The sequence below is a fragment of the Mustela nigripes genome, chromosome 1 (assembly GCF_022355385.1).
Source record: "Mustela nigripes isolate SB6536 chromosome 1, MUSNIG.SB6536, whole genome shotgun sequence".
Taxonomy (NCBI): domain Eukaryota; kingdom Metazoa; phylum Chordata; class Mammalia; order Carnivora; family Mustelidae; genus Mustela; species Mustela nigripes.
The window spans coordinates 96537554-96558344 of record NC_081557.1 but is presented as its reverse complement, the minus strand read 5'-3'; the positions used below and the strand labels follow the sequence as shown (position 1 = coordinate 96558344).

The 20791-nt window shown below is 39.2% G+C and overlaps 1 protein-coding gene and 1 long non-coding RNA gene across 5 annotated transcripts in view; both read left to right on the top strand.

Moving 5' to 3' along the window:
• Nucleotides 1-810, top strand: part of LOC132028290 (uncharacterized) — a 59962-nt gene extending 59152 nt beyond the window's left edge. Inside the window, exon 3 of the long non-coding RNA XR_009407393.1 lies at nt 37-810. This is a non-coding gene — a long non-coding RNA (uncharacterized LOC132028290). The remainder of the gene's footprint in view (nt 1-36) is intronic.
• An 874-nt stretch (nt 811-1684) lies between these two features.
• Nucleotides 1685-20791, top strand: part of LOC132028261 (carotenoid-cleaving dioxygenase, mitochondrial) — a 42095-nt gene continuing 22988 nt past the window's right edge. For 2 of the 4 annotated variants that reach the window (XM_059417052.1, XM_059417027.1), the window contains exons 1-4: nt 1705-1718; nt 3508-3586; nt 4363-4474; nt 12483-12687. In XM_059417052.1, coding sequence (XP_059273035.1) covers nt 3524-3586; nt 4363-4474; nt 12483-12687 — 380 coding nt within the window. In that variant the 5' untranslated portion in view covers nt 1705-1718; nt 3508-3523. Of the gene's footprint in view, nt 1719-3507; nt 3587-4362; nt 4475-8468; nt 8612-12482; nt 12688-20791 lie in introns of those variants that run through there. The other 2 variants (XM_059417037.1, XM_059417045.1) reach the window with 2 other exon arrangements.

The window sequence follows — 20791 nt, the reverse complement described above, 5'->3', positions numbered from 1 at the left end:
TTTTTTTTTTTTTTTTTTTTTTTTTTTTTGATACAGAGCAACTCAGATGTCTTCATGTCCTGCCTACTTCACAGGATTATTTGTGAAGATTAAATGAGATGAAGATAACCCTTTGAATGTTTTAAAGCACTAGACAACTATAACTCTCCACACACTCTCATTTGTTCTAACTCATTTAGCTTATGCAGTGGAGATAACATTTTAAAAATAAAATAAAATGTCTCTGGTGTTCTCTTAATCTGGTGTAAACATTTTATGTATTCGCTGGAATCACTTTTCCTTGAAATATTTTACGAACTAGATAACTATATAGTTAGATATCATACAATGTGAATAGAAGGGGAATAGATGAGTATTTCCCAGACTTTTGGGTTTAATGGACTATAAAGAGTAATGATAATGATAATAATGCAGAAGAGATAAACACTGAGTGGGTAACTTTATATTTTGCCAAGTAAAAGCATTAAATATCTTAAAAATTTTTATATTTTTATTTCATGAATGACCACTTAAACACCAAAAAAAAAAAAAAAAAAATCAAGAAGTACATAATACCAGAGTAAAGGACAATTATTTCAAGCAGATGGTATGGCTTTATGAAAAATTTGTTACTTTTCCCCCTCATTTTATACACATGGTAAAAATTTCAACACAGATTGTTAACAGTCCTTAAACAGTGACTGGGATCCTATAAAGACTGTCAATAATAATTCCCTAATTATTTAGTGTAGTCTTATTAAGTGATTTATATATCACAATATTAGCAAATCAAGTTAAACTGAGTACCTATTTTCTGGGAACTTACTTAAAACGAATGACTTTCTCACAAGGAGCAAAAAAATAAACATACACACCGAAGTCTTTATGTCAACTAACATTGAGATAAACCAAAGGGAAAAAACCTTGTTGACTATAGTTTGCTAAGGTGCAAGAGTGTGCACCTGAAATTTATGGACGATGTTATTGACCTTTGTTTTATGAGGTGATATTTTTTTCCTTCCACATCAACTAACTGTGCATAACCTTAGAATGTCTGAAATTGCAGGTCAAAGTCGCCACATGAAAGCACTGCGAAGTATGTGAGCCATGTATGTTAGAAAGTACTTTTTAAAAGCTGCCAATTAAGGTGACTAAACCTATTGACATCAGGAAAGGAATCTTCCAGAAGGGTGTGATTCTTAAAGTGTGGTTGCATCAGAGAAGAAAGAGGCGAAGGAATGGATGACTGGGTCTAGAAGTTTCGAGCCAGGAGAACTCTGGCTTCCTTCAAACTTCCTTCAAACAAGCCATCTGGAATATTTATAGTTTTATTTGAGTAGTAGTGTCGGGTGTCGCATTTTGTGTTCCTTTACTGACATTGCCATTGGGTGGGACACACCCCACCCAGCCTCGTTTAGGCAATGCTTTTTTTTTTTTTTTTCCTGAGAGACTAGTCTCAGATATTCCCTATGTTCTCCACACACTTGGAGGCAAGGAGAGATGTTTGTGTCAGAGGTAACAAGTCCAGGGGAACAGCGGGAGATGAAGGGAAGAAAGCCACCCCTCTGCGAAATGCCAGAGGGCTCTTGGCTGGGCGCCGGGAGCCTGCGCAGCACCTCACGTGATTCACGTGACTCTCGCGCTGACTGCTGGGAGTCCGTGGAGACTGCGCACTCGAGTGCGGGAACCCGGTATCTTCATTCCCGCGCTTTCGCTGAGGAGGAAGGTCACGGCGCCATGTAGTAGACTGGGCTTGGGGTGGGGCTGGAGGGATGCGTGCACTTTGGAGTGAGAAACCGGGCAGTGAGAGGATAGACGCGTCCTCTCAGGGATGTTAGTGGGGGATTAAATAAAAGTAGGGAGGAAAAGACAGCAGGGAGGGAAGTGAGAAAAAAGGTAGGTGAAATGGCCCCGGGGGCCCACTAGGCGTTGAGAGGAAAGAGAAGACTAGGCGAAAGAAGTTGCGTAAGGTGCAGGGTCATTGCTTTGTAAAGTCTAGGTCACCAGGGCATTGGATTGCATGGCCGAGGTTGGCGTCTGCGAATGGGGTGTCCCAGGAGGAGCCGCAGCCTCTTGACGAAGCCTGGGTTCAGCGGGGGGGCCTGATTTTATGACAGAAAAAAATGAGTTTATTTTTGCAGAAACAGAGTTCCCTAACTATAGAAGTTTTCATTTGCTATACACGCACATTCTGTTACTCTGAGAGAGGAGAGAAGAGGTGTAGAGGGAAAACGGAAGAGAAAAAGGGGAAGGGAGAAGAGAACAGCTCTCAGCGTTGGCTTGCTTCTCTTTTGGAACTTCCCAAGGCAAAGCGAGCAGACGGTGTGCGTATAGCGTTTTTCTACATGCTGGAAACGCACTGACAGCGATGTAGGAGCACTGCGGGGAATTTCTTTCTTTCTTTTTTTTTTTTTTTTTAATATTTTATTTATTTATTTGACAGACAGAGATCACAAGCAGGCAGACAGGCAGGCAGAGAGAGGGAGAGAAGAAGCAGGCTCCCTGCAGAGCAGAGAGCCCGATGTGGGACTCGATCCCAGGACCCTGAGATCATGACCTGAGCCGAAGGCAGCGGCTTAACCCACTGAGCCACCCAGGCGCCCCTGCGGGGAATTTCTTATTTGCAATTTATTGTTGCTATCATTCTGTCTTACTTATATGAACGTATGACTAATCAGTTTCACTACAGTTATCCAGGTCGTCATAGTTTCTGCAAAACAACAACAACAACAACAACAAAAAAAACAAAAAAAAACCACAAACAAAACCAAACCAAAAAACAAAATAAATTAATAATTGAGTATAGATTGGGCTCCTCATCGTTTAAGACATGAGGGCTGTCCCCTTGTAGGTTTCTACTTTTTTTTTCTTTGTTTAAACGTAATCTTTCAGATTCCTAGGGAAATGATTTTCAAAGTTGATGGGAGAGTAATTTAAGAGTAAAATTTGATGCTATATTAAGGTAGGATAGGGGAGTGGAAACTCAGACATGAAATCTTGGTTCTAGTCTGGCTCAGTTTTACTTGTTTGAACCTAATCAACGATCTCTGCCTCTGTTTTCACATCTGTGAAAAATGACATTGAATTAGATAAACTATACGATATATTTTAACATTAATATTTTTTGAAAGTAGAGGAATCTTAAATTCTGGAACAGGCACAAGTGCCCAAGAGACTAGTTTGGCTGAGGGAGTAGATGGAAATCAGGAACAGTAGGCCCCAGGTGATGTAGGACTTTGGGTGGCCATACCATGGAAATTGAACTCGTTCTGGAGCAGTGAATAGTGGGAAGGTTTTTGAGTTAAGGGAATAGGGTAATCAATTTTGAAAGATTGCCCAAACAGCAGTTGATAGGATGGAATAAGGCAGTGAGAAAGTGAGTAGTTCAGATACGTGAGAGATAATGAGAGCCTAAAAGAACAATGAGAGCCTGAAATAAATTGGTGGGACTGGAAAGAACGGGAAAGACTCAAAAAAGCTGTAGCATGGAGTTTGTACTTATATTTGGCATTCCTCTAAACCTTGCAGCTCTTGCCTCCAGAATATGATGACAAGTCACATTTTAAAACCTGATACTCGAAATTGCAAGAGACCGAGAGAACTGGAGGTAATCCATATGCTCCTGGAGCCTTAATCTTCGGTTTTATTTTTTATACTTAACAATTTTTTTCCTACTTAAGAAAATACTGTTGATGAATGAAATTTAATGTTTTCATATTCCTGAAGTGGGATTGTCCCAGCGGGAACTATGTTGACTCCTTCTTTTTTTTCACTAAATAGTATAGGCCTTCAAGAAACTATTGGGAGATGGAATTTCTTTGTTGTAATTCATGAGGGAGAAACAGAAATGACTTCATGCTTATATGAAACATAGGATTTTAAGTAATTATTTTGCTCTAAAAAGTAGGATACCTAGGTACTATAGTTGCTGATATTTTAAAATTTAGAGTGCTGCATTCTGCCCTTCTTCACTACTCCATCTGTTTGCATTTGGGACATTATTTGCTTCCTTTTAAAGATTATGTTATCTTGCAAAGTTTTGCAAGCATTTGGCTATTGTCTAAATGAAAGTTTTACTGTGTTGCTATGGAAACTTCTGCTGGTTCAAGATACAGGAAACTTTTTCATCAAGGAATTAATATATTCAAAGTCTAATGTAAAACCGGAGCAAAATTTAGTATGTTCGACAAGGTGCTTGTTAGGCCTAAAAGTTTTCTTGATAATAAAATTTCAAATGACTCATTAGGACATGAATGCATATAATTTCTAGCATGTTTGCTTTTTTCCTGAAAGATGTTTTATTTGCCTTTTTGGGGGACAGAATACATATTTCCTAAGGATCTTCTTGACTATTTATCTGTTTTTTTTACTTTCTTCTATTAGCCTCAAATGCCAGATAGTCCGCAACTGTCCTCTCTCGGAAAGTCAGATTCCTCTCTCTTGGAAAGCTCTGGACTGTTTTATAAAGATGAATCCCTGGAGAAGGATTTGAATGGTGATATATAAAATGCATATATTTCTAAATACTGATTTTATAATACAGAAAGTTTATAGTTCATAACTTAGTAATTTTTTTTGAACAGATATGAGCAAGGAAATTAATCTAATGTTGTCTGCATATGCAAAGATCTTAAGGCAAGTACTTATAGCATATACTCTTGAGTCTCTCTCTTAGAAATGATGTTTTTCTGGAAACTCCATAATGAGAAGTTTAGTTCAGTGGCTGCAAACCAATCCAGTAATTGTAATTTCAGAGTTTTTTTATTCCTCCTTAGTTTTTTATAATAAATTAGTTGGTTATTTTCAAAGAATAACCCCAACTTTTACACGAAACATCCTTTGTTTTGTTCTTACCAGAGCTAAAGACTAAGCTGGATGTATTTTGGTCTCTAATTAGATGATCTAACATTTAATATTTGATGAAAAAACTTATTTGAGAAAAATGCCATTTATTGAAGTTAATGCTAATAAGAGTGATATTAAAGATAAATATATTTATGAAATATTTAAATATTATGTCTATATTTGAAGACTGAGTTTAATATTTTATTGGCCTGAGATTATCATGTTTATAAGATGTTTTTTTGTTTTGTTTTTTAAAGTTTTTTTTTTTTAAACTACTGGACAATCATTGTATTTGGATGATGGCTTATGTGGTTGCTAAAATAATGTATATAGTTTAATATTAGAATTACAATGTATTATAAGATACATAGTCTGCAGTGTCAGGAGACTGAATAGTCAAAAATATTTACATGACTAATTTAACTTTTACTGAAGACTTTCTAAATTAATGAAGCTTTTTGATGTGCAAAGCTATTTAAATGAAGTAGCTGACAAGTATAACATAATAAAGAACATCACTGTGATAGTGTCACTAGACATTCTAACTATTTAGTTTAATGTAAAACTTTTTTTTCCTCATTAGTGAGAGAGCAGCAGTAGATGCATCTTATATTGACGAGCTAGATGGACTCTTCAAAGAAGCCAATACTATTGAAAACTTTCTAATACAAAAAAGAGAGCTCCTGAGACAGAGGTTTACAGTGATTGCAAACACACTGCACAGATAAAATTGTGTACTTAAAATAAGCCAAGAATTTAAGCCCATTGTTGTTGTATTAAAAGAATGACATTTATGCTCTGAAAGCTCTCTAGTTGTTAAAGAAAATGTGTGCCTTTTTAAACATAGAAGGGGAGAGTCCTTGAATTTCTTTTCTAGATTTAAAAGGGGCTTTAGACTGGACATTAATATGAAGTATGTAGCTTTTTTTTGAGGGTTAAATATTGGCATATTTCATAAAAGTGTGAAGTATTTTAATTACATATGGATTCTTTTTTTTCCTTAAACTTACTGGCCTTTCTTAAAATCCCAAAAGAAGACTCAGTGAGTTAATTTGATAATATTTAACAATATTGCACTTTTTCTTTTAGAATACTCTGTCTAAGTATCAGATACCTATGGAGATAGTTTTAAAATGTTTTTCATGTCGGTATTATAAAAAAACTAAAACCTTAAGGTAATTTGTCCAGTTTCACAATATGTAATAAAATATGACTAAGGTATTGCTATTTAATGTTACCATTTGATTATTTTCACTATTAGTTATTCTATATGACTAATAAAAATTATTGGTTTAAAATTATTTTCTTGTGGTAAAAGTGATAAAATAAAAATGAGAAATTAAACTAACCAGAACCTTACATGAGTTGGCTTTTTTACATATCAACCATTATCAGTGATGAAGTTAATAAATTATATTTAGAGCCTTAGCATTTGTGTGGTATGGGACAAAAATTAGTGATCCAGAAGTAAAAAGATTGCTTTAACAGCAAGGTAACCTTGATGAGTCATTTCAAACCCATTATAAATGGAATAAATTGAATTTCAATTAGAGGATCTCTAAAACTCATCTAGCTTAAAAAAAAAAAATCCTCTAAAAAAAAGTTGGAAGGTACTGCTATGATTTTATTGAAGAATTTTAATATGTTGTATAATTCTATTAGATGTGATAGATAACTATATTAATCAGGTTTTTAAAAATCACAGCACACATTTTTCAATCATATAAATGATTCAATCTATTTTATGTATGTTTTACCAATATAAGCAATCACAGATTTGTACATATTTACAAATGGTACATCAGGGAATTTGGTATTTCTTTGGTGTATAGCATATTTGCCTTGCTACCTTCTAAATGTTAAAATCTCATTTGATAAATAAAACAGCAATCAGATTACTATTTTAAAGCATATATACCACATTACATAAATACTCAAGAAAAGATTGAAAACATTAAAATAAAATATTAACTAAAAATACTGGCTAAGTGGAAAAAAATAGGTTTGCAGAGGGATATGCTAATGGTGCAGGGTAGGTTGGAGGTCAATGAAGTAGCTATTAGTATTGGAGTTTTAAAATACTAAATGTAAACAGAAGACTATGTTTGAGTTTATATGACATGTCTCCTGGAGTTCGAGTTATTCTGTTAACTGACAGAATTTTTTAGTGTTCTAAATACAAAGATGTCTCTACTTACATATCATAATTCAATGTTCCTGAGGTTTTTTTTCTGAACACTTACTAACTAATGAGAACGACAAGGCTAACATTATTTCAGAGTGCTTTTCATAATGTGCTTGTTATATCTTGATGGTATCACCATTGTTCAATATGTTCTTTCCTATACTGGTTCAGAGAATTCGTTTGATCATTTCATTTGGTATGATTAAGACTAGGGAACTGATTTTTAGTCACAATGTGTTTACTGGTCAGAACAGCTACATCTTAGGATAAAAGTTCTTGAAAGCCGATAAGACTGATTTTTTATCAAATTTTGATGTCTTTGGCACCATCCACACAAACAATAATTATCTCTGAATAATTAACAACTGCAGATACGCTATTGCCCTTTAATTTACACTTCTAATACTCATTTCAATAAAATTTCACAAGTTTATAAATTGTTTCTCACTGTTAACCAATAAAAATAGCTATTGAATGTCTTTGTACATCAATATCTGATAGGCACTATGGGGAATACAGAATAGTTTAAGGTACTCTTTGTTCTCCCTTCTGACAGTTGTCAACACTCCTTTCTCGAAATATACTTACATGTCTTTGCTAGGAAGACATGATAGGTAAACGTTAAAAGTGTGTCTGTGCAGTGCTAGTTAACTCCTTTTGGTGGAAGTTACTAGAAGAGTTTGCAAAGGGGTCAGAGAGGTAGTGAAATGGGTTTTTGATAAGGAAAGAGGGAGGATATTTCAGACAGGAGAAAGTTTGTTAAAATGACACTGAAGAACAAAAATACATGCTATGTTAGATAAGATTTTTCCTGAGCTGAGAATTCACAAAGGGCAATAGTGCATCATCTAAACTGCTGGAGAGCAGGGACTGAATCTTGTTTCCTTCTATTCTTAATTTGTAGCACAGCATTTGATGTATTGGTGCTCAGAAGAATTTGTCAAATGAAAAAAATATACATGATTATATGTTTATTAAGGGCATACCTTCACAGAGCCTTATTCGTACTATGTTGTCAGAAACTGTTTTGTAAATTATATAAATGGAAAAGAAAAGGAGGGATGAAATGCTAGAAAGCAGAGGGGCAAAGATGGAAAGGTAGGTGTGACCACATCGTAGAGTCCTTTGTTGATAGACTACAATTGGACTTTATTCTGTAAGAAAAGAGATGTGACTCTTTCAGAGGCGAGAGGTGGCATAATGAAACTGAGCCATGGATCAAGGCACTTAATTGTACTGTGAGAAGAGGTTTGAAAGAAGAAAGTTTAGAAAGGGAGACCACTATTGGTGGTCCAGTTTCAGAATTTCAAACGGCTGCTTATCAATTGGGATACTTCTGGAAATGCGGCCAACCGGGAGAGATTGCAGGTTCTGGAAGCCCTGTCCCTTGTCTGCCCTCCCTGGCTTCCTCCCCCATTCCCTCCTATTCTGTCAGTGAGCCAAGGACAGCCCAGGAAGTTAACTGGGAGGTTTTGGAAATCACAGGATCTGGTGCTGCTTAATTCAATACCAGAATGTTTATTCAGACCTTCCTCCGTTTTGTCAGCAATCTTTCTACCATTGCAGTGGACTTTCTTTCTGTGGTAGTACACTGGATCCCAGGTAGGGGATTTGCCTCCTCCTCCCCTTCTTCTTCTTAGCAGCTCAGGATTTTAATTCTGTGCCTCTTTCTGAAGAGTACTGGGGGCTTCTAAGCTTTTCACCGTAGCAGATACAGGCAGCAACACCACAGAGCTGAGAGTTAAGGAAGAAGGAGTCAAGATTTGTTCACCTGTCAGGGAAGCAGTCTTGTATTTATATATTTTGTATAACATATGGGGCAGGATTCAGGATGTAGGGATTCTCTTGGATCTGCAATAGGAAGAATAGTCACTATTTAGAATCTTCTCAATTGAAAATCACTGCTACATGTCCTAATGTAAATGTTTGGTTCCTCTGGTTGCATTCTGGGGGACTGCCTTAAATTCTTAAATTCTGGGGGGTTTTGGTTTTATAGCTTTCTATTATAGCTACTATTATTACATGGCTTTATTTCTTGAAATTGGCTGATGTTGAGCTATCAAAAATCCTACTAATATGCACTATAAACTTTAAAATTCTATAATTCAATAATTTAGTGCTTGCAGTATGCAAGGCGGTGTTTTAGGTACTGGAGTGGGAGTAGAAATAAGTTACCCTTTACTCAGTAGTAGAGGTTATAAATTGTATTCATCTTTATTGCACAAGAGAGAGTAAGAGGAGTGCCATAACAGAGCTGAAATAGGTGCTGTGTGAGTTCAGACTAAGGAGAATCAGGTCTTGCTATAGGAAATGGGAATGTTGTGTTTAAGAAGTGGGTGATGTGGACACTGGATCGTGAGTGATCTTGAAGGATGAGTAGGGTAAGTGAATTTCACCTGGAGAGATGGGAAACATCTTAGATGAAGAGAAGGATATAATTATGATGAAGAGGAGAGAATGGGGAGTAGTTTAGTTTGGCTGGAATGGAAGGCATTAGTGAGGGGGAACCTGGACAGGTAAGCTGGTGTGAGATTGTACAGTGTCTTCAGTGCCTGGCCAAGCAGTTTAGACTTTACCTGGTAGACAGTGAGGAGTCATTTGTGAAAGCTTTTGGAGGATTATTTGATAACAGTCAGATCTGTACTTAGGAAGATTAATTTAGTAGCAGTGCTTCCCAACTTTTTTCACATGATAGCACACATAGAAAATGATAATATTTTTACCTCGATGGGATCTGGAGCCCCTTGTGCTATTTAGGGCTAGAAGCAATTGGCTTGTGGCCTCTAGCCATCTCATGGGATAAAGGAATCAAGAGGCCTAACCATTTGGAGGCTCCCATAGTAGATAACTTCCCTGTTTTCTCCTTCCAATTAAGAGATTTTGATAATATCATCTAAGAGGTTGTGTGGGCCTTAATTAGGTCAGTAGAAAGGGCATGACTGATGGGTAGAAGTTGAAGCACTGATGCTGAGGAGGACAGAAGGAAAATTGGGGGAGCTTCCCAGGTGGTGTGGACTAGTACAAATCTTTACAAAGGATTTGCCCAAGGCACCCTTGTAAACTTCGGAGCCTTAGTAATTTATACTGGCCCCCTATATCATCCTTGTAGCATTCTGTTCCTGGCCCTGTCTAGATAGTCAGAATTTAACCACTTAGTGAATGTGAGGAGACAGTGAAGAAGAGGAACTCAAGGCCCACAGAGATTTTGAAGCTAGGTGATTTAGCAGGTGGGAAAAGTGGATTTGGAAAGGTGAAAATGAACAGTTATCATTTGACATGTTGAAGAAGTACTTGATGAAATTAAGGGACTAGATGAGACTACCAAGGAGGGTGTGCTGAGATTATAACGAGTCCGGGTTCAAGGTCAGGCTCAGGAGGTGATAAGGGGAAGAGGAGCCAATTAAGGGAGTTAACATTTAGAAATTATCTACTAACATATTTAGTTATGACAACAAACATAAATGGGAAGTATTATCCTTCTTTCATCACCATTACCACCATTATCATTGAAAAACTCGAGGATCAGAGTGATTAGTAACTTACCAAGGTTGTCAGCTAATAAGTGAAGCAAACAGAGGGAGCAAGGAAGTTAGACAAGTGCAGTGTTTTCAGGAACCAAGAATAGAAAGGGGTTTAAGGAGGTATAGATCACAATATCAAGTACCGTGGAAATTTTGAAGAATATATAAAAAACTGCTAATAACATGCTATGAAGTACGGTACATATAGACATGTAAGTTTTTTCTAAAACGTGTTTTAAATTCATGAATCTCTATTCAGACAAATGTCCAATCAGGGTATTCAATTTAATTCTACTAAAGTGAGAAGACTAAAATAACTGACCTCAGGGTATTTATTTTAATGTAAAAGGAGAGTGAGATGAATATGCATAATATAAATAAAAGTAGTAAGATAAGGGTTTCGAAGCATCCTCTTTATACCCCTAATATTGTGGTTCTCAAATTTTCATATGCCTAAGAATGCTTGCTTGCTTTATCCCCAAAATTCTGATTAGGTCCAAGGTGGAGTCCATAAATCTGCATTTTAACATTAATACCACGTATTTTTGTTCTAAGTACTCAGACCGTACTTAGAGAAACAGTGCTTTCAAAACTAGACACTGATTACAGTATAACTGGTCTGTCTATATGGTCATTTACATCAGGTTTGAATACTTTTTATCCCTGAATAAATAATTTGAAGGAAGATGATACTACATCTTGTTGATCATTAACAGCTATGTAAATAATGATAGCTAACATTTTTGAGCATTTACTATGTTCTAAAAACCTTACATAACCTATTTGTTATTTATAACCTTAGAAATAATAAGAATTATTTTTATCCTCACCTCAGAAAGGAGGAAACAGAGCCCAGAGAGGTTGCCTTGCTCAAGGCTATTTATTTGAAAAATGGCAGATCAGGATTTGAAACCAAGCAGTTTGGCCCCCAGCAGAATCGGGGACAGTACTCTTATTAAATATTACACTACATTTCCTCATAAAGGAGGTAGCATTTAAGATAGAATTTGAACAATAGTAGCATTCCTTAGGGATAGATTAGTCAATTTTATTTGGGAAAGCAGGAAATATTTGGGTTTGACTGAATTGTTAGTAGAAGGAATCATGTACTCTAAACTTGTACTCTAAACTGAATTTTATAAAGATTTGAAAGAAATGAGATAATAAATATAACATTGTAAAATATTTTGCTAAAGTAATGCAAATCTGTGTGTTAGTTTTCTAGTTTAGACTCAATATTACCATTAAGATTTTATGAAATAAAATAAAGCACTAATTAACTTCATATCTGACCACCTCTCTGTGTTAGGCAACACTGCCTTGTGAACACCAAATAAATATGAAATAAAAAGGATAATTTTCAGCTTCTTATATAATAATGATTTTTTTCTTCCTGTGGTTTTTTGAACTTAAGGTAATTTCAGACCAGGTATTACTGTATAATTCAGTTCATGACACCCTTCTGAAAATGCCATGCAAGTTCATGCATATGTCATTAAAATGGAAGAAATTGAATTACATCCTACTAAATTCTCATATAAGTTGCTGTGAAATCTTTGGCATCCCATTCTGGTTAACATAATTAGGATAGTGATGAACAGTGGTCATTTTTTATCATTACAATGAGGTTGCTTTTAGCACATCTAAGGTTAATACGGAGATTCAGTCTTTTGAAAAGAGGAGCATTGTTCAACCAGGAGAAATGATAATAATACATTCCTGAGTTAATTCTTATGCAGATTTATACAGCAAGAATACAAAAAAAGGGGATTGTTGTAGTTCAAAAATGGAGAACCAGAGAGGTGACAGTTTGAGAATGAGGAAGGAGAGGAATTTGGAGGCTATATTTGGTGTTGGGTTTACTTTTCCCTTACCAGTAGGTAAGAGTATTGTTTATGGAGAAACAGATATCTTATACAATTTTTTCTGTGCTCTTGATTTCCTCTTCACAGTTTTGAAAAGATACATGGAGGGTACCGATCAGAAAAAGGCAGCGGTCGGTAAGCGAGAGGGGCTTCCGTGTATTGCACCGCTGCTAACCACGGTGGAGGAGACACCACAGGTGGTCTCTGCTCAAGTCCGAGGACATTTTCCCAAGTGGCTCAGTGGCAGTCTACTTCGAATTGGGCCTGGGAAATTCGAGTTTGGGAAGGACAAGTAAGTCTTGATTTTGGAGAACGATTTCGATTTTTTAGCATGGCTGGTTCTGTGGAATAGGCATTAAATCTGTTTTCTCTCTAAGGCTAACATTGTTACGGGTCCCTTTGATTACAAGTGAAAAAAAATGTAGTTTACAGGAAAAAAAAAATAGAGAGAGACTTAATTCTGGGAGAAAAAAAAGTCCTGACTTTTCTGCTTTGCAGAATATTATGGATTTGTCATCCTCTGTGGGCTTGTGCCGAAAGGGAAGGGTCAGGAACGGTCCGTATGGCTACTGAGCCCTGTTTCACCACAGGTTCCTGAAGGAAGAAGCAATGTCTTCACCTCACACACCTCCCCAACCCAGTGCTCCCCAGACACGATGGCTCTTGCGGTTCCTCAAACTGGACACATTTGTTTTCGCTCAGGGTCTTGGCTTTGGCTCTCGTCTATCTTCCCAAGTCTGATTCTTGTCATTCAGATATCAGCTCGAGTCTCACGTCCTTTGAGCCACCCTTGATCCCCAAATCTAAAAATGCTATTATTAATTATAGTACATGTTGGGGCACCTGCATGGCTCAGTCAGTTGAGCATCTTGAGTCCTGGTTTCTTGGTGTTGGGCTCAGGCCATGATTTCAGGATCCTGAGACCGAGCCCACTGATGGGCTTGGCACTCAGCTCAGAGTCTGTTTGTCCCCCTCCCTCTACTCCTCCCTTTGCTTGTGTGCTCTCTCTCTCTCAAATAAATAAATAAAATATTTTTTAAAAATGGTATTACCTCGGGAGCCTGGGTGGCTCAGTGGGTGAGGCCTCTGCCTTCAGATCGGGTCGTGATCCCAGGGTCCTGGGATGGAGCCCCGCATCAGGCTCTCTGCTCCTTGGGGAGCCTGTCTCCACCTCTCTCTCTGCCTGCCTCTCTGCCTACTTGTGATCTCTGTCTGTCAAATAAATAAAATCTTTAAAAATAAGTGGTATTACTTCTTTTAATTCTCTGCATAGCACTATCAAATGCCTAGTATTTGTTTGTTTGTTTATTGACCATGTTCCTCCAGTAGAATATAAGTTCCATGTAAGCAGAGAATTTTTCCTGTTCACCCTAAATCCCTAATATCCAGGGGGTGACCTGCTCTTAAATAGCTCTCAATAAATACATGTAAATAAATGAAAACACCAATAATTCTTAAGTATATTATTTCTCTGTACATTTAGTTAGGGACATGAAGTGATGTAAAGAAACCCCTATGGTAGGAAAGGATCATCTTTGTTTTAAACACTTTTGAATATTAAAACTTTTTCCCATTTTAGAAGTTTTTTCTTGTATAAAACTTTCTGAAATACAGAACAGAGCGGAGGGAAATGTGGACCACATCCTCTGTTAGCACTTTGGTGTATTTCCTGCTAGTCTTTGCCCCATTTTATAGATTGGTTTTAAATAATTACAATCATATTGTATGTAGAGTTTTAAAATTTAAGTATAATTGACATAACATTATATTAGTTTCAGGTCTACAACATAATGATTTGATGTTTTTATGTGTTGTGAAATGGTTACCATAGTAAGTCTAGTTAACACCTTAACTAGGTGTTAAGTCTAGGTGTTAACTAGGTAGTTAAAAAATTTTTTTTCTTGTGATGAGGACTTTTAAGATTTATTCTCTTAATAACTTTCAAATATGCAATATAGTATTATTGACTATAGTCACCATGCTGTATATTAAATTCCCATTACTTTTATTTATATTTGTACCTTTTGATGTCTTTCACACATTTCAGCTACCCTTACCCTTCCCTCCTCCCATATTTTGCAATGGGAGGAGTATCTGTGTATCTGTGAACTTGGGCTTTTTTGTTTTTTGTTTGGTTTTGTTTTGTTTTTTTGAAGATTCTGTATATAAATGAGATTAAATGCTTTTGGAGTTAGTGTTTCTCTTTTCTTCAGATAAATACCCAGAAGTAGAATTAATGGATCATGTGATAATTCTGTTTTTAATTTTTTTTTTTTTTTAAGATTTTATTTATTTATTTGTCAGAGAGAGAGCGAGCGAGAGCGAGCATAGGCAGACAGAGTGGAAGGCAGAGTCAGAGGGAGAAGCAGGCTCCCTGCAGAGAAAGGAGCCAGATGTGGGACTCGATCCCAGGACGCTGGGATCATGACCTGAGCCGAAGGCAGCTGCTTAACCAACTGAGCCACCCAGGCGTCCCTGTTTTTAATTTTTTGAGGAACCTCCAATACTGTTTTCCACGTGGCTGCACCAATTTGCATTCCCACTGACAGTGCATGAGAGTTCCCTTTTCTCAACATCCTCACCACCTTTTGCTATTTTTCATTTCTCTGATACCACCCATCCTATCTAACTGTGAGGTGCTATCTCATTATGGTTTTGATTTGCATTTCCATCGTGATTAGTGATGTTGAACACCTTTTCGTGTGCCTCTTAGACATCTGGAGGTCTTCTTTGGGAAAATGTCTATTCAGATCTTCTGCCCATTTTTCAATTAGAGTTTATTTTATTTTTTATTTTTAAAAGATTTTATTTATTTATTTGATAGGGAGATAGGGAATGAGAGCACAGAAGAGGGAATGGCATGCAGAGGGAGAGTAGGCTCCCCGCTGAGCAAGGAGCCAGGTGTGGGATTTGATCCCAGGACCCTGGGATCATGACCTGAGCCAAAGGCAGAAGCTTAACTGACTGAGCCACCCAGGTGCCCCAGACTGGTGTTTTTTTTGTTTGTTTTTTTTTTCTTCTGTTGAGTTGTACACTTTATGTTTTGGATATTAACTGATTTTCTTTTTGCTCTGATTTAAAAAACTTTCACACTATCATAAGCCTTTTAATCCATGTTGCTATGAAATCTGAATGACCATCATTTTTAATTTTTAATGGCTGAATGGGAAGGTGGTTTGGAGGCAGAGAAAAAGAAGGTGAATAAGCTGGCCTATAGATCCCCCTGGCCCTAATCAGCATAGTTGTGCTTTTTTCTACTTAGGTATCTGTATTTGATGCAAGTTATAATTTGAAAAAAGATTGTAAGGCAAAAAAGGGAGAGGAGCAAGAGAAAAATGAAACTACCCATCCAGCCCTGAGAGAGTAACAGCCTCTTGCAAAAGCATAAGGTCTTTCATCTGCTGCTGAAGTAGCTCTAGTAAATTTTAAAACCAAGCAGCAGAGCTACTGAGGGCCTAGGCTTGCACTACAGGCCTCTTTAAAGATAAACATCTTCGTGGGGGAAGTGGTGGTGTGGTTGGTCCCCGTGAATGTCTGCTTTGTACTTTAAATCCATTTCTTCTGAGCCAGCAGTAGGCATTTACAGCAGCAACAGGGTCTGGCCATTCCCTTGGGTGTGAGGTACAGGTGTCTTCAGGTCAAAGAGGGGGTCTGGTTTAGTGCTGGGCTCCCAAGATCAGACTTCTTGGGTGGGTGGGGTCCTAAAGCCAGGGCACCGCAACCTGCGAATGAGAGTAGCCCCACTCCGTCCTGAGTCTCTGGTCCCTACTGTGATGCCATTCAGGAGTCTCTGTCTCCTGCAGACAGAGCAGCAACATGACAAAGGCCCTTCTTCAATCAAAAATATTTTATCAGTGATTTCATCCATGATATCAATGATTGCGTGTTTATTGGTTTTTTAAATGACATAATCTGGGTAGAATAGGAACTGTCCTCAGCATTTTATTTTGTTTTGTTTTGTTTTATTTTATTTTAAAGATTTTATTTACTTGACAGAGAGACAACGAGAGAGGGAAGACAAACAGGGGGAGTGGGAGAGGAAGAAACAGGGCTCCTGCTGAGCAGGGAGCCTGCTGCGTAGCTCAGTCCCAGGACCCTGAGATCCCCACCTGAGCCGAAGGCAGACATTTAATGACTGAGCCATCCAGGCACCCCTGTCCTCACCAATTGAAAACTTACAGCTCTCCCAGACTGACTGCAGGATCCGTAAAGAAGGTGGTCTAGCCTCCCATCCTCTCTGTGGTGACTGTCCCCTCTGTGCCACTACAGCAAGGCCACATTCTGGAACTTATGCCACAGAGTCATCCAGCCCTTGACATCCTGAACTCAGACTCTGCTCTCTGCTCAAAACCCCCATGTCCTCACTCCTCCATTCCATCAAACTTACTTCCAGCCTCTTCAGGCTCTCCCTTCCTGTGTCTTCTCTGTGCTTTCAGTTTATCAGCGCTCCCACCGCCTTCCCCGCCTCCTGCGCCCTGGGATCCCTGGCCCCCTCCGACCACTGCTGGTCCTGCATGAGCCCATCCCTGCTTCCCTGCCCCGCAGTTCCAGAGGAGACCTGCAACCTTGCTCGTGGATCAAGTGAAAAAATATGGTTTACAGCCCTGGCTGAGTCCTTGGTGTCGCCAGGGCCCATTTATTTATTTAGCTTTCCCTGTACTTCCAGCATCCCGCAGTGTCCCTAGAGTGTCCTTTCCCAAAGCCTCCATCATCTGTTTATCCCTCTCATGGTCAACGGGCATGCCGGACGACTTCAGTAGTGAAGAAGGGCAGTTGGATGTGGCCTCCTTGCCACTGCCGTGGTTAGCAGTTAGATCCCAGGACTTGACCTTGACTGTTCTGCTTATACCTTCTGGTCTTTATCCCCCATTGTTCCTGGAGCCCTTCTTTCCAGTTTATCTCTTAACTCAGACAAGACCCCGTGGGTATAAACTGCAACTCTACCCCTGGAGCAATAACCGCCCAGACTGCCCAGACCAGTTTGAGTTTAACCCCTGACTCCTGCCTGCACAGATAGACCATGCATGGAGTGACCCAGGGAACGACTGAGAGTTACCGTCACCTCATTATAGCGCTAAAATCTCTGCCCAGGGAAGAGCACAACACATGTCTAGGCACATCACCTTAAGGTGCATGTGTGAACTTATGCCCCGCCCCCCCACCATGGCAGGGCTCCTCTTTTCTTTCTTTTCTTTTCTTTCTCTTTCTCTCTTTCTTTTCTTTTTTTTTTTTTTTTTTAAGATTTTTTTTTTTTTGCAGGGAGAGAGGGAACACAAGCAGGGGGAGTGGGAGAGGGAGAAGTAGGTTTCCCATTGCGCAGGGAGCCTGATGCAGGGCTCCACCTGAGGACCCGGGATCATGACCTGAGTGCAAGGCAGACCCTTAACGACTGAGCCACCCAGGCGCCCCGGGCTCCTCTTTCTGAATACTCATCCTAACCCTAAGTAAAAAGAACACATCCTCCCTTGCTCACGGAGTTGCAGCTTTGGAAATTGCTCTCTGGGATCTCCTTGTCTGCTACAAATAAAGTTTTCTTTGTATGACAGTTCCACCTGGTGTAGTTTCTGTATGTGAAATTTGATCCTCACCGAGGATCAAATGACGTTAGTTCACTTGCACCTTTTCCCCACCTCCAAACTTCTCCACAAAAGGACCTTCAGTGGCGCCTGGTTGGGCTCCCTGCTCAGCAGGAAGCCTGCTTTTCCCTCTCCCGCTCTGCCTGCTTGTGCTCCCTCTCTTGCCATCTCTCCGTCAAATAAATAAATCAAATCTTAAAAAAAAAAAAAAAAAAGTGCCTTCTCCTGCCTCCTCATGAGCAGAGGAGGAAGTGGCCCTCATCTTCTCCTCTGAAACTTGCCACATCATTCACACCCTCCCCTTGTGTCTGTTTCTCTCACCTACCCCTCATCTTGGCCTCCAGATGTCCTCTCTTCCTAGAAAACCCTGGCTCCCTGTTTCACCTCCCCTCCAGCTAATATCCATTCTCCTCTCACTGCCTCTGTTTACCTGCTTCCTGGTGTCTTCTGGGTTAGCTGCCCTCTGACTTTTAATCCATCACTCTACAGTATCTGTTCTCAAAAAGGTCACCAAAACATGTTAATTATTAAATGAAATGGGCTTCCCAGTGCTTAGCCTGACTTTTTGACAGTGTTTGACTTTACCGACCACTCGTCTTAAAATTCTGTCATCCTCGGATTCCCAAACTTTCTCCTGATTCTTTTTCTATCCATCCGATCGCCTATTCTAATTATTTTTAAATTATTTATTTATTTACATCCCTAAGATCAAGAGTTGCATGCTCTCCTGACTGAGCTGGCCAGGTGCCCCAATAATTTTAGTTTTTGCTGATTTCATTATATTTAGACTAAGATGGAGTAGTTTCAAATCCCTTTTTTTTTTTTTTTTTTGCCATTTATCAATGCTGTTGTCTTCAGCAAGTTTTTCCATAAGAAATGTGGCTAATAATACAGATTTAATGATTGGGTATGAGAATTAAAGGAGATAATGCATAAAAACTGCCTCATTCAATGGCTGACAAGAATTGGCAGTCAAGGGGCACCTGGGTGGCTCAGTGGGTTAGAGCCTCTGGCTTCAGCTCAGGTCACGATCCCAGGGTCCGGGGATTGAGCCCCGCATCGGGGGTCTCTGCTCAGTGCGGAGCCTTTCTCTCTGCTTGCCTCTCTGCCTGCTTGTGATCTCTGTCTGTCAAATAAATAAATAAAATCTTAAAAAAAAAAAAAAAGAATTGGCAGTCAGGACATTTTTATTTTTTCTTTTCCTTCAGTGACCTCTCTCCCAACTCCCTTTTCTGCCAAATTACTTTTTTAGTTCACCTTACTTTTTGGGGGTGTTGTAAGATCCCAGGATTTGGGGCTCAGCACTGAATTCAAATCCCTTTCCTACCTCTTAACCAGCCCTGTGACCCTGGGCATGTTTTTGCTCTCAAAACTTGGTTTCCACATCTATAAAATGGGAATAGTAGTTCCTTACAGGATCAGTGTGTATGTGTGTGCAATGGGTGCAGGTAGTAAGCACTCAGTAGATGGTAGTTACTGTCTTATTTGCACCTGGCCTATACCTGTTACCCACAGATACCCTCAAACACGCCTCTCCCACCCAGCCCCCATCTTTTGTGCTCTAGCCCCTGTATTTTGCCAAATGGCTGTAGAACATCTTCACTCTAGTGTAAAGAGTAAAGAGTCTGATAGCTCAGACTCTTCAAAACTGAACTATGTGGGGGGTGCCTGGGTAGCTCAGTTGGTTAAGCTACTGCCTTCGGCTCAGGTCATGATCCTGGAGTCCCGGGATTGAATCCACATCAGACTCCCTGCTCAGCAGGAAGTCTGCTTCTCCCGCTGACCTCTCTCCTCTCATGCTCTCTCTCTTTCATTGTCACTCTTTGCCTCTCAAATAAATAAAATATTTAAAAAAAAAACTGAACTATGTGCTCTTCACATATTCTCTATCTCAGTGAAAGCAAGTCTTTCCCTCAGATACAGCTTTTTGTTTCTTCTCTTTTTGTCACTGCTTTCATCCCATCAGCCACCTGCCTTGTTTCTGGAATTTGTCCTTCTCTAATTATACCGCTTCAGTTCAGGTCCTTATAATCTCTCACCTGAATTATTGCCTGGTCTCCTCATTGGTTCTCTGAATCTGAATGCTCCTCGTTCTATCCCGTGTTCTACTGTGTGTCCAGAGTGACCTTTCTAGGATGCAGGTCTCACTGTTGTACCCTCCTGTTTCAAAACGCCACACATTGCCATTGAAGGTCTTTGAGCTTTTTTTTTTTTTTTTTTTTTTTTAAAGATTTTTATTTATTATTTATTTGACAGAGAGAGAAATCACAAGTAGGCGGAGAGAGAGAGAGAAGCAGGCTCCCGCTGAGCAAAGAGCCCGATGCGGGCTCAATCCCAGGACACTGAGATCATGACCTGAGCCGAAGGCAGCGCCTTAATCCACTGAGCCACCCAGGCGCCCCTGAAGGTCTTTGAGCTTTAAGTCTAAGTGCGGATAGGTCTTGTGCTGACCTATTTCTCCACCATCATCACCGGCCACTGAAGGCTCTGCCCACACGCGAATTTGTCGCTGCTGTTCCTCCTGGATACCATACGCCTTCACTGCTCACTCTTCCCTCCCTCCCTTCCTCCCTCCTTGCCTTCCTCCCTTCCTCCTTCTTTGTTTTGTTTTGTTTTTTCTTTTCTTCCCCTCCCTCTCTTCCAGTTCCTTCATTCCCTTCCTTCTCTCCCTCCCTCGCTTCCTTTCTCTGTTTACTTCTTTCTCTGCCTTTCTCTCCTTTTCCCTCCTTCTTTCTTTTCTTTCTTCACTACCTCTCCCTAGGATGCCTTTTTCCCCTTCTCCAACTGGCAGACATCCTTAGGGAACCCGACAAATGTCTC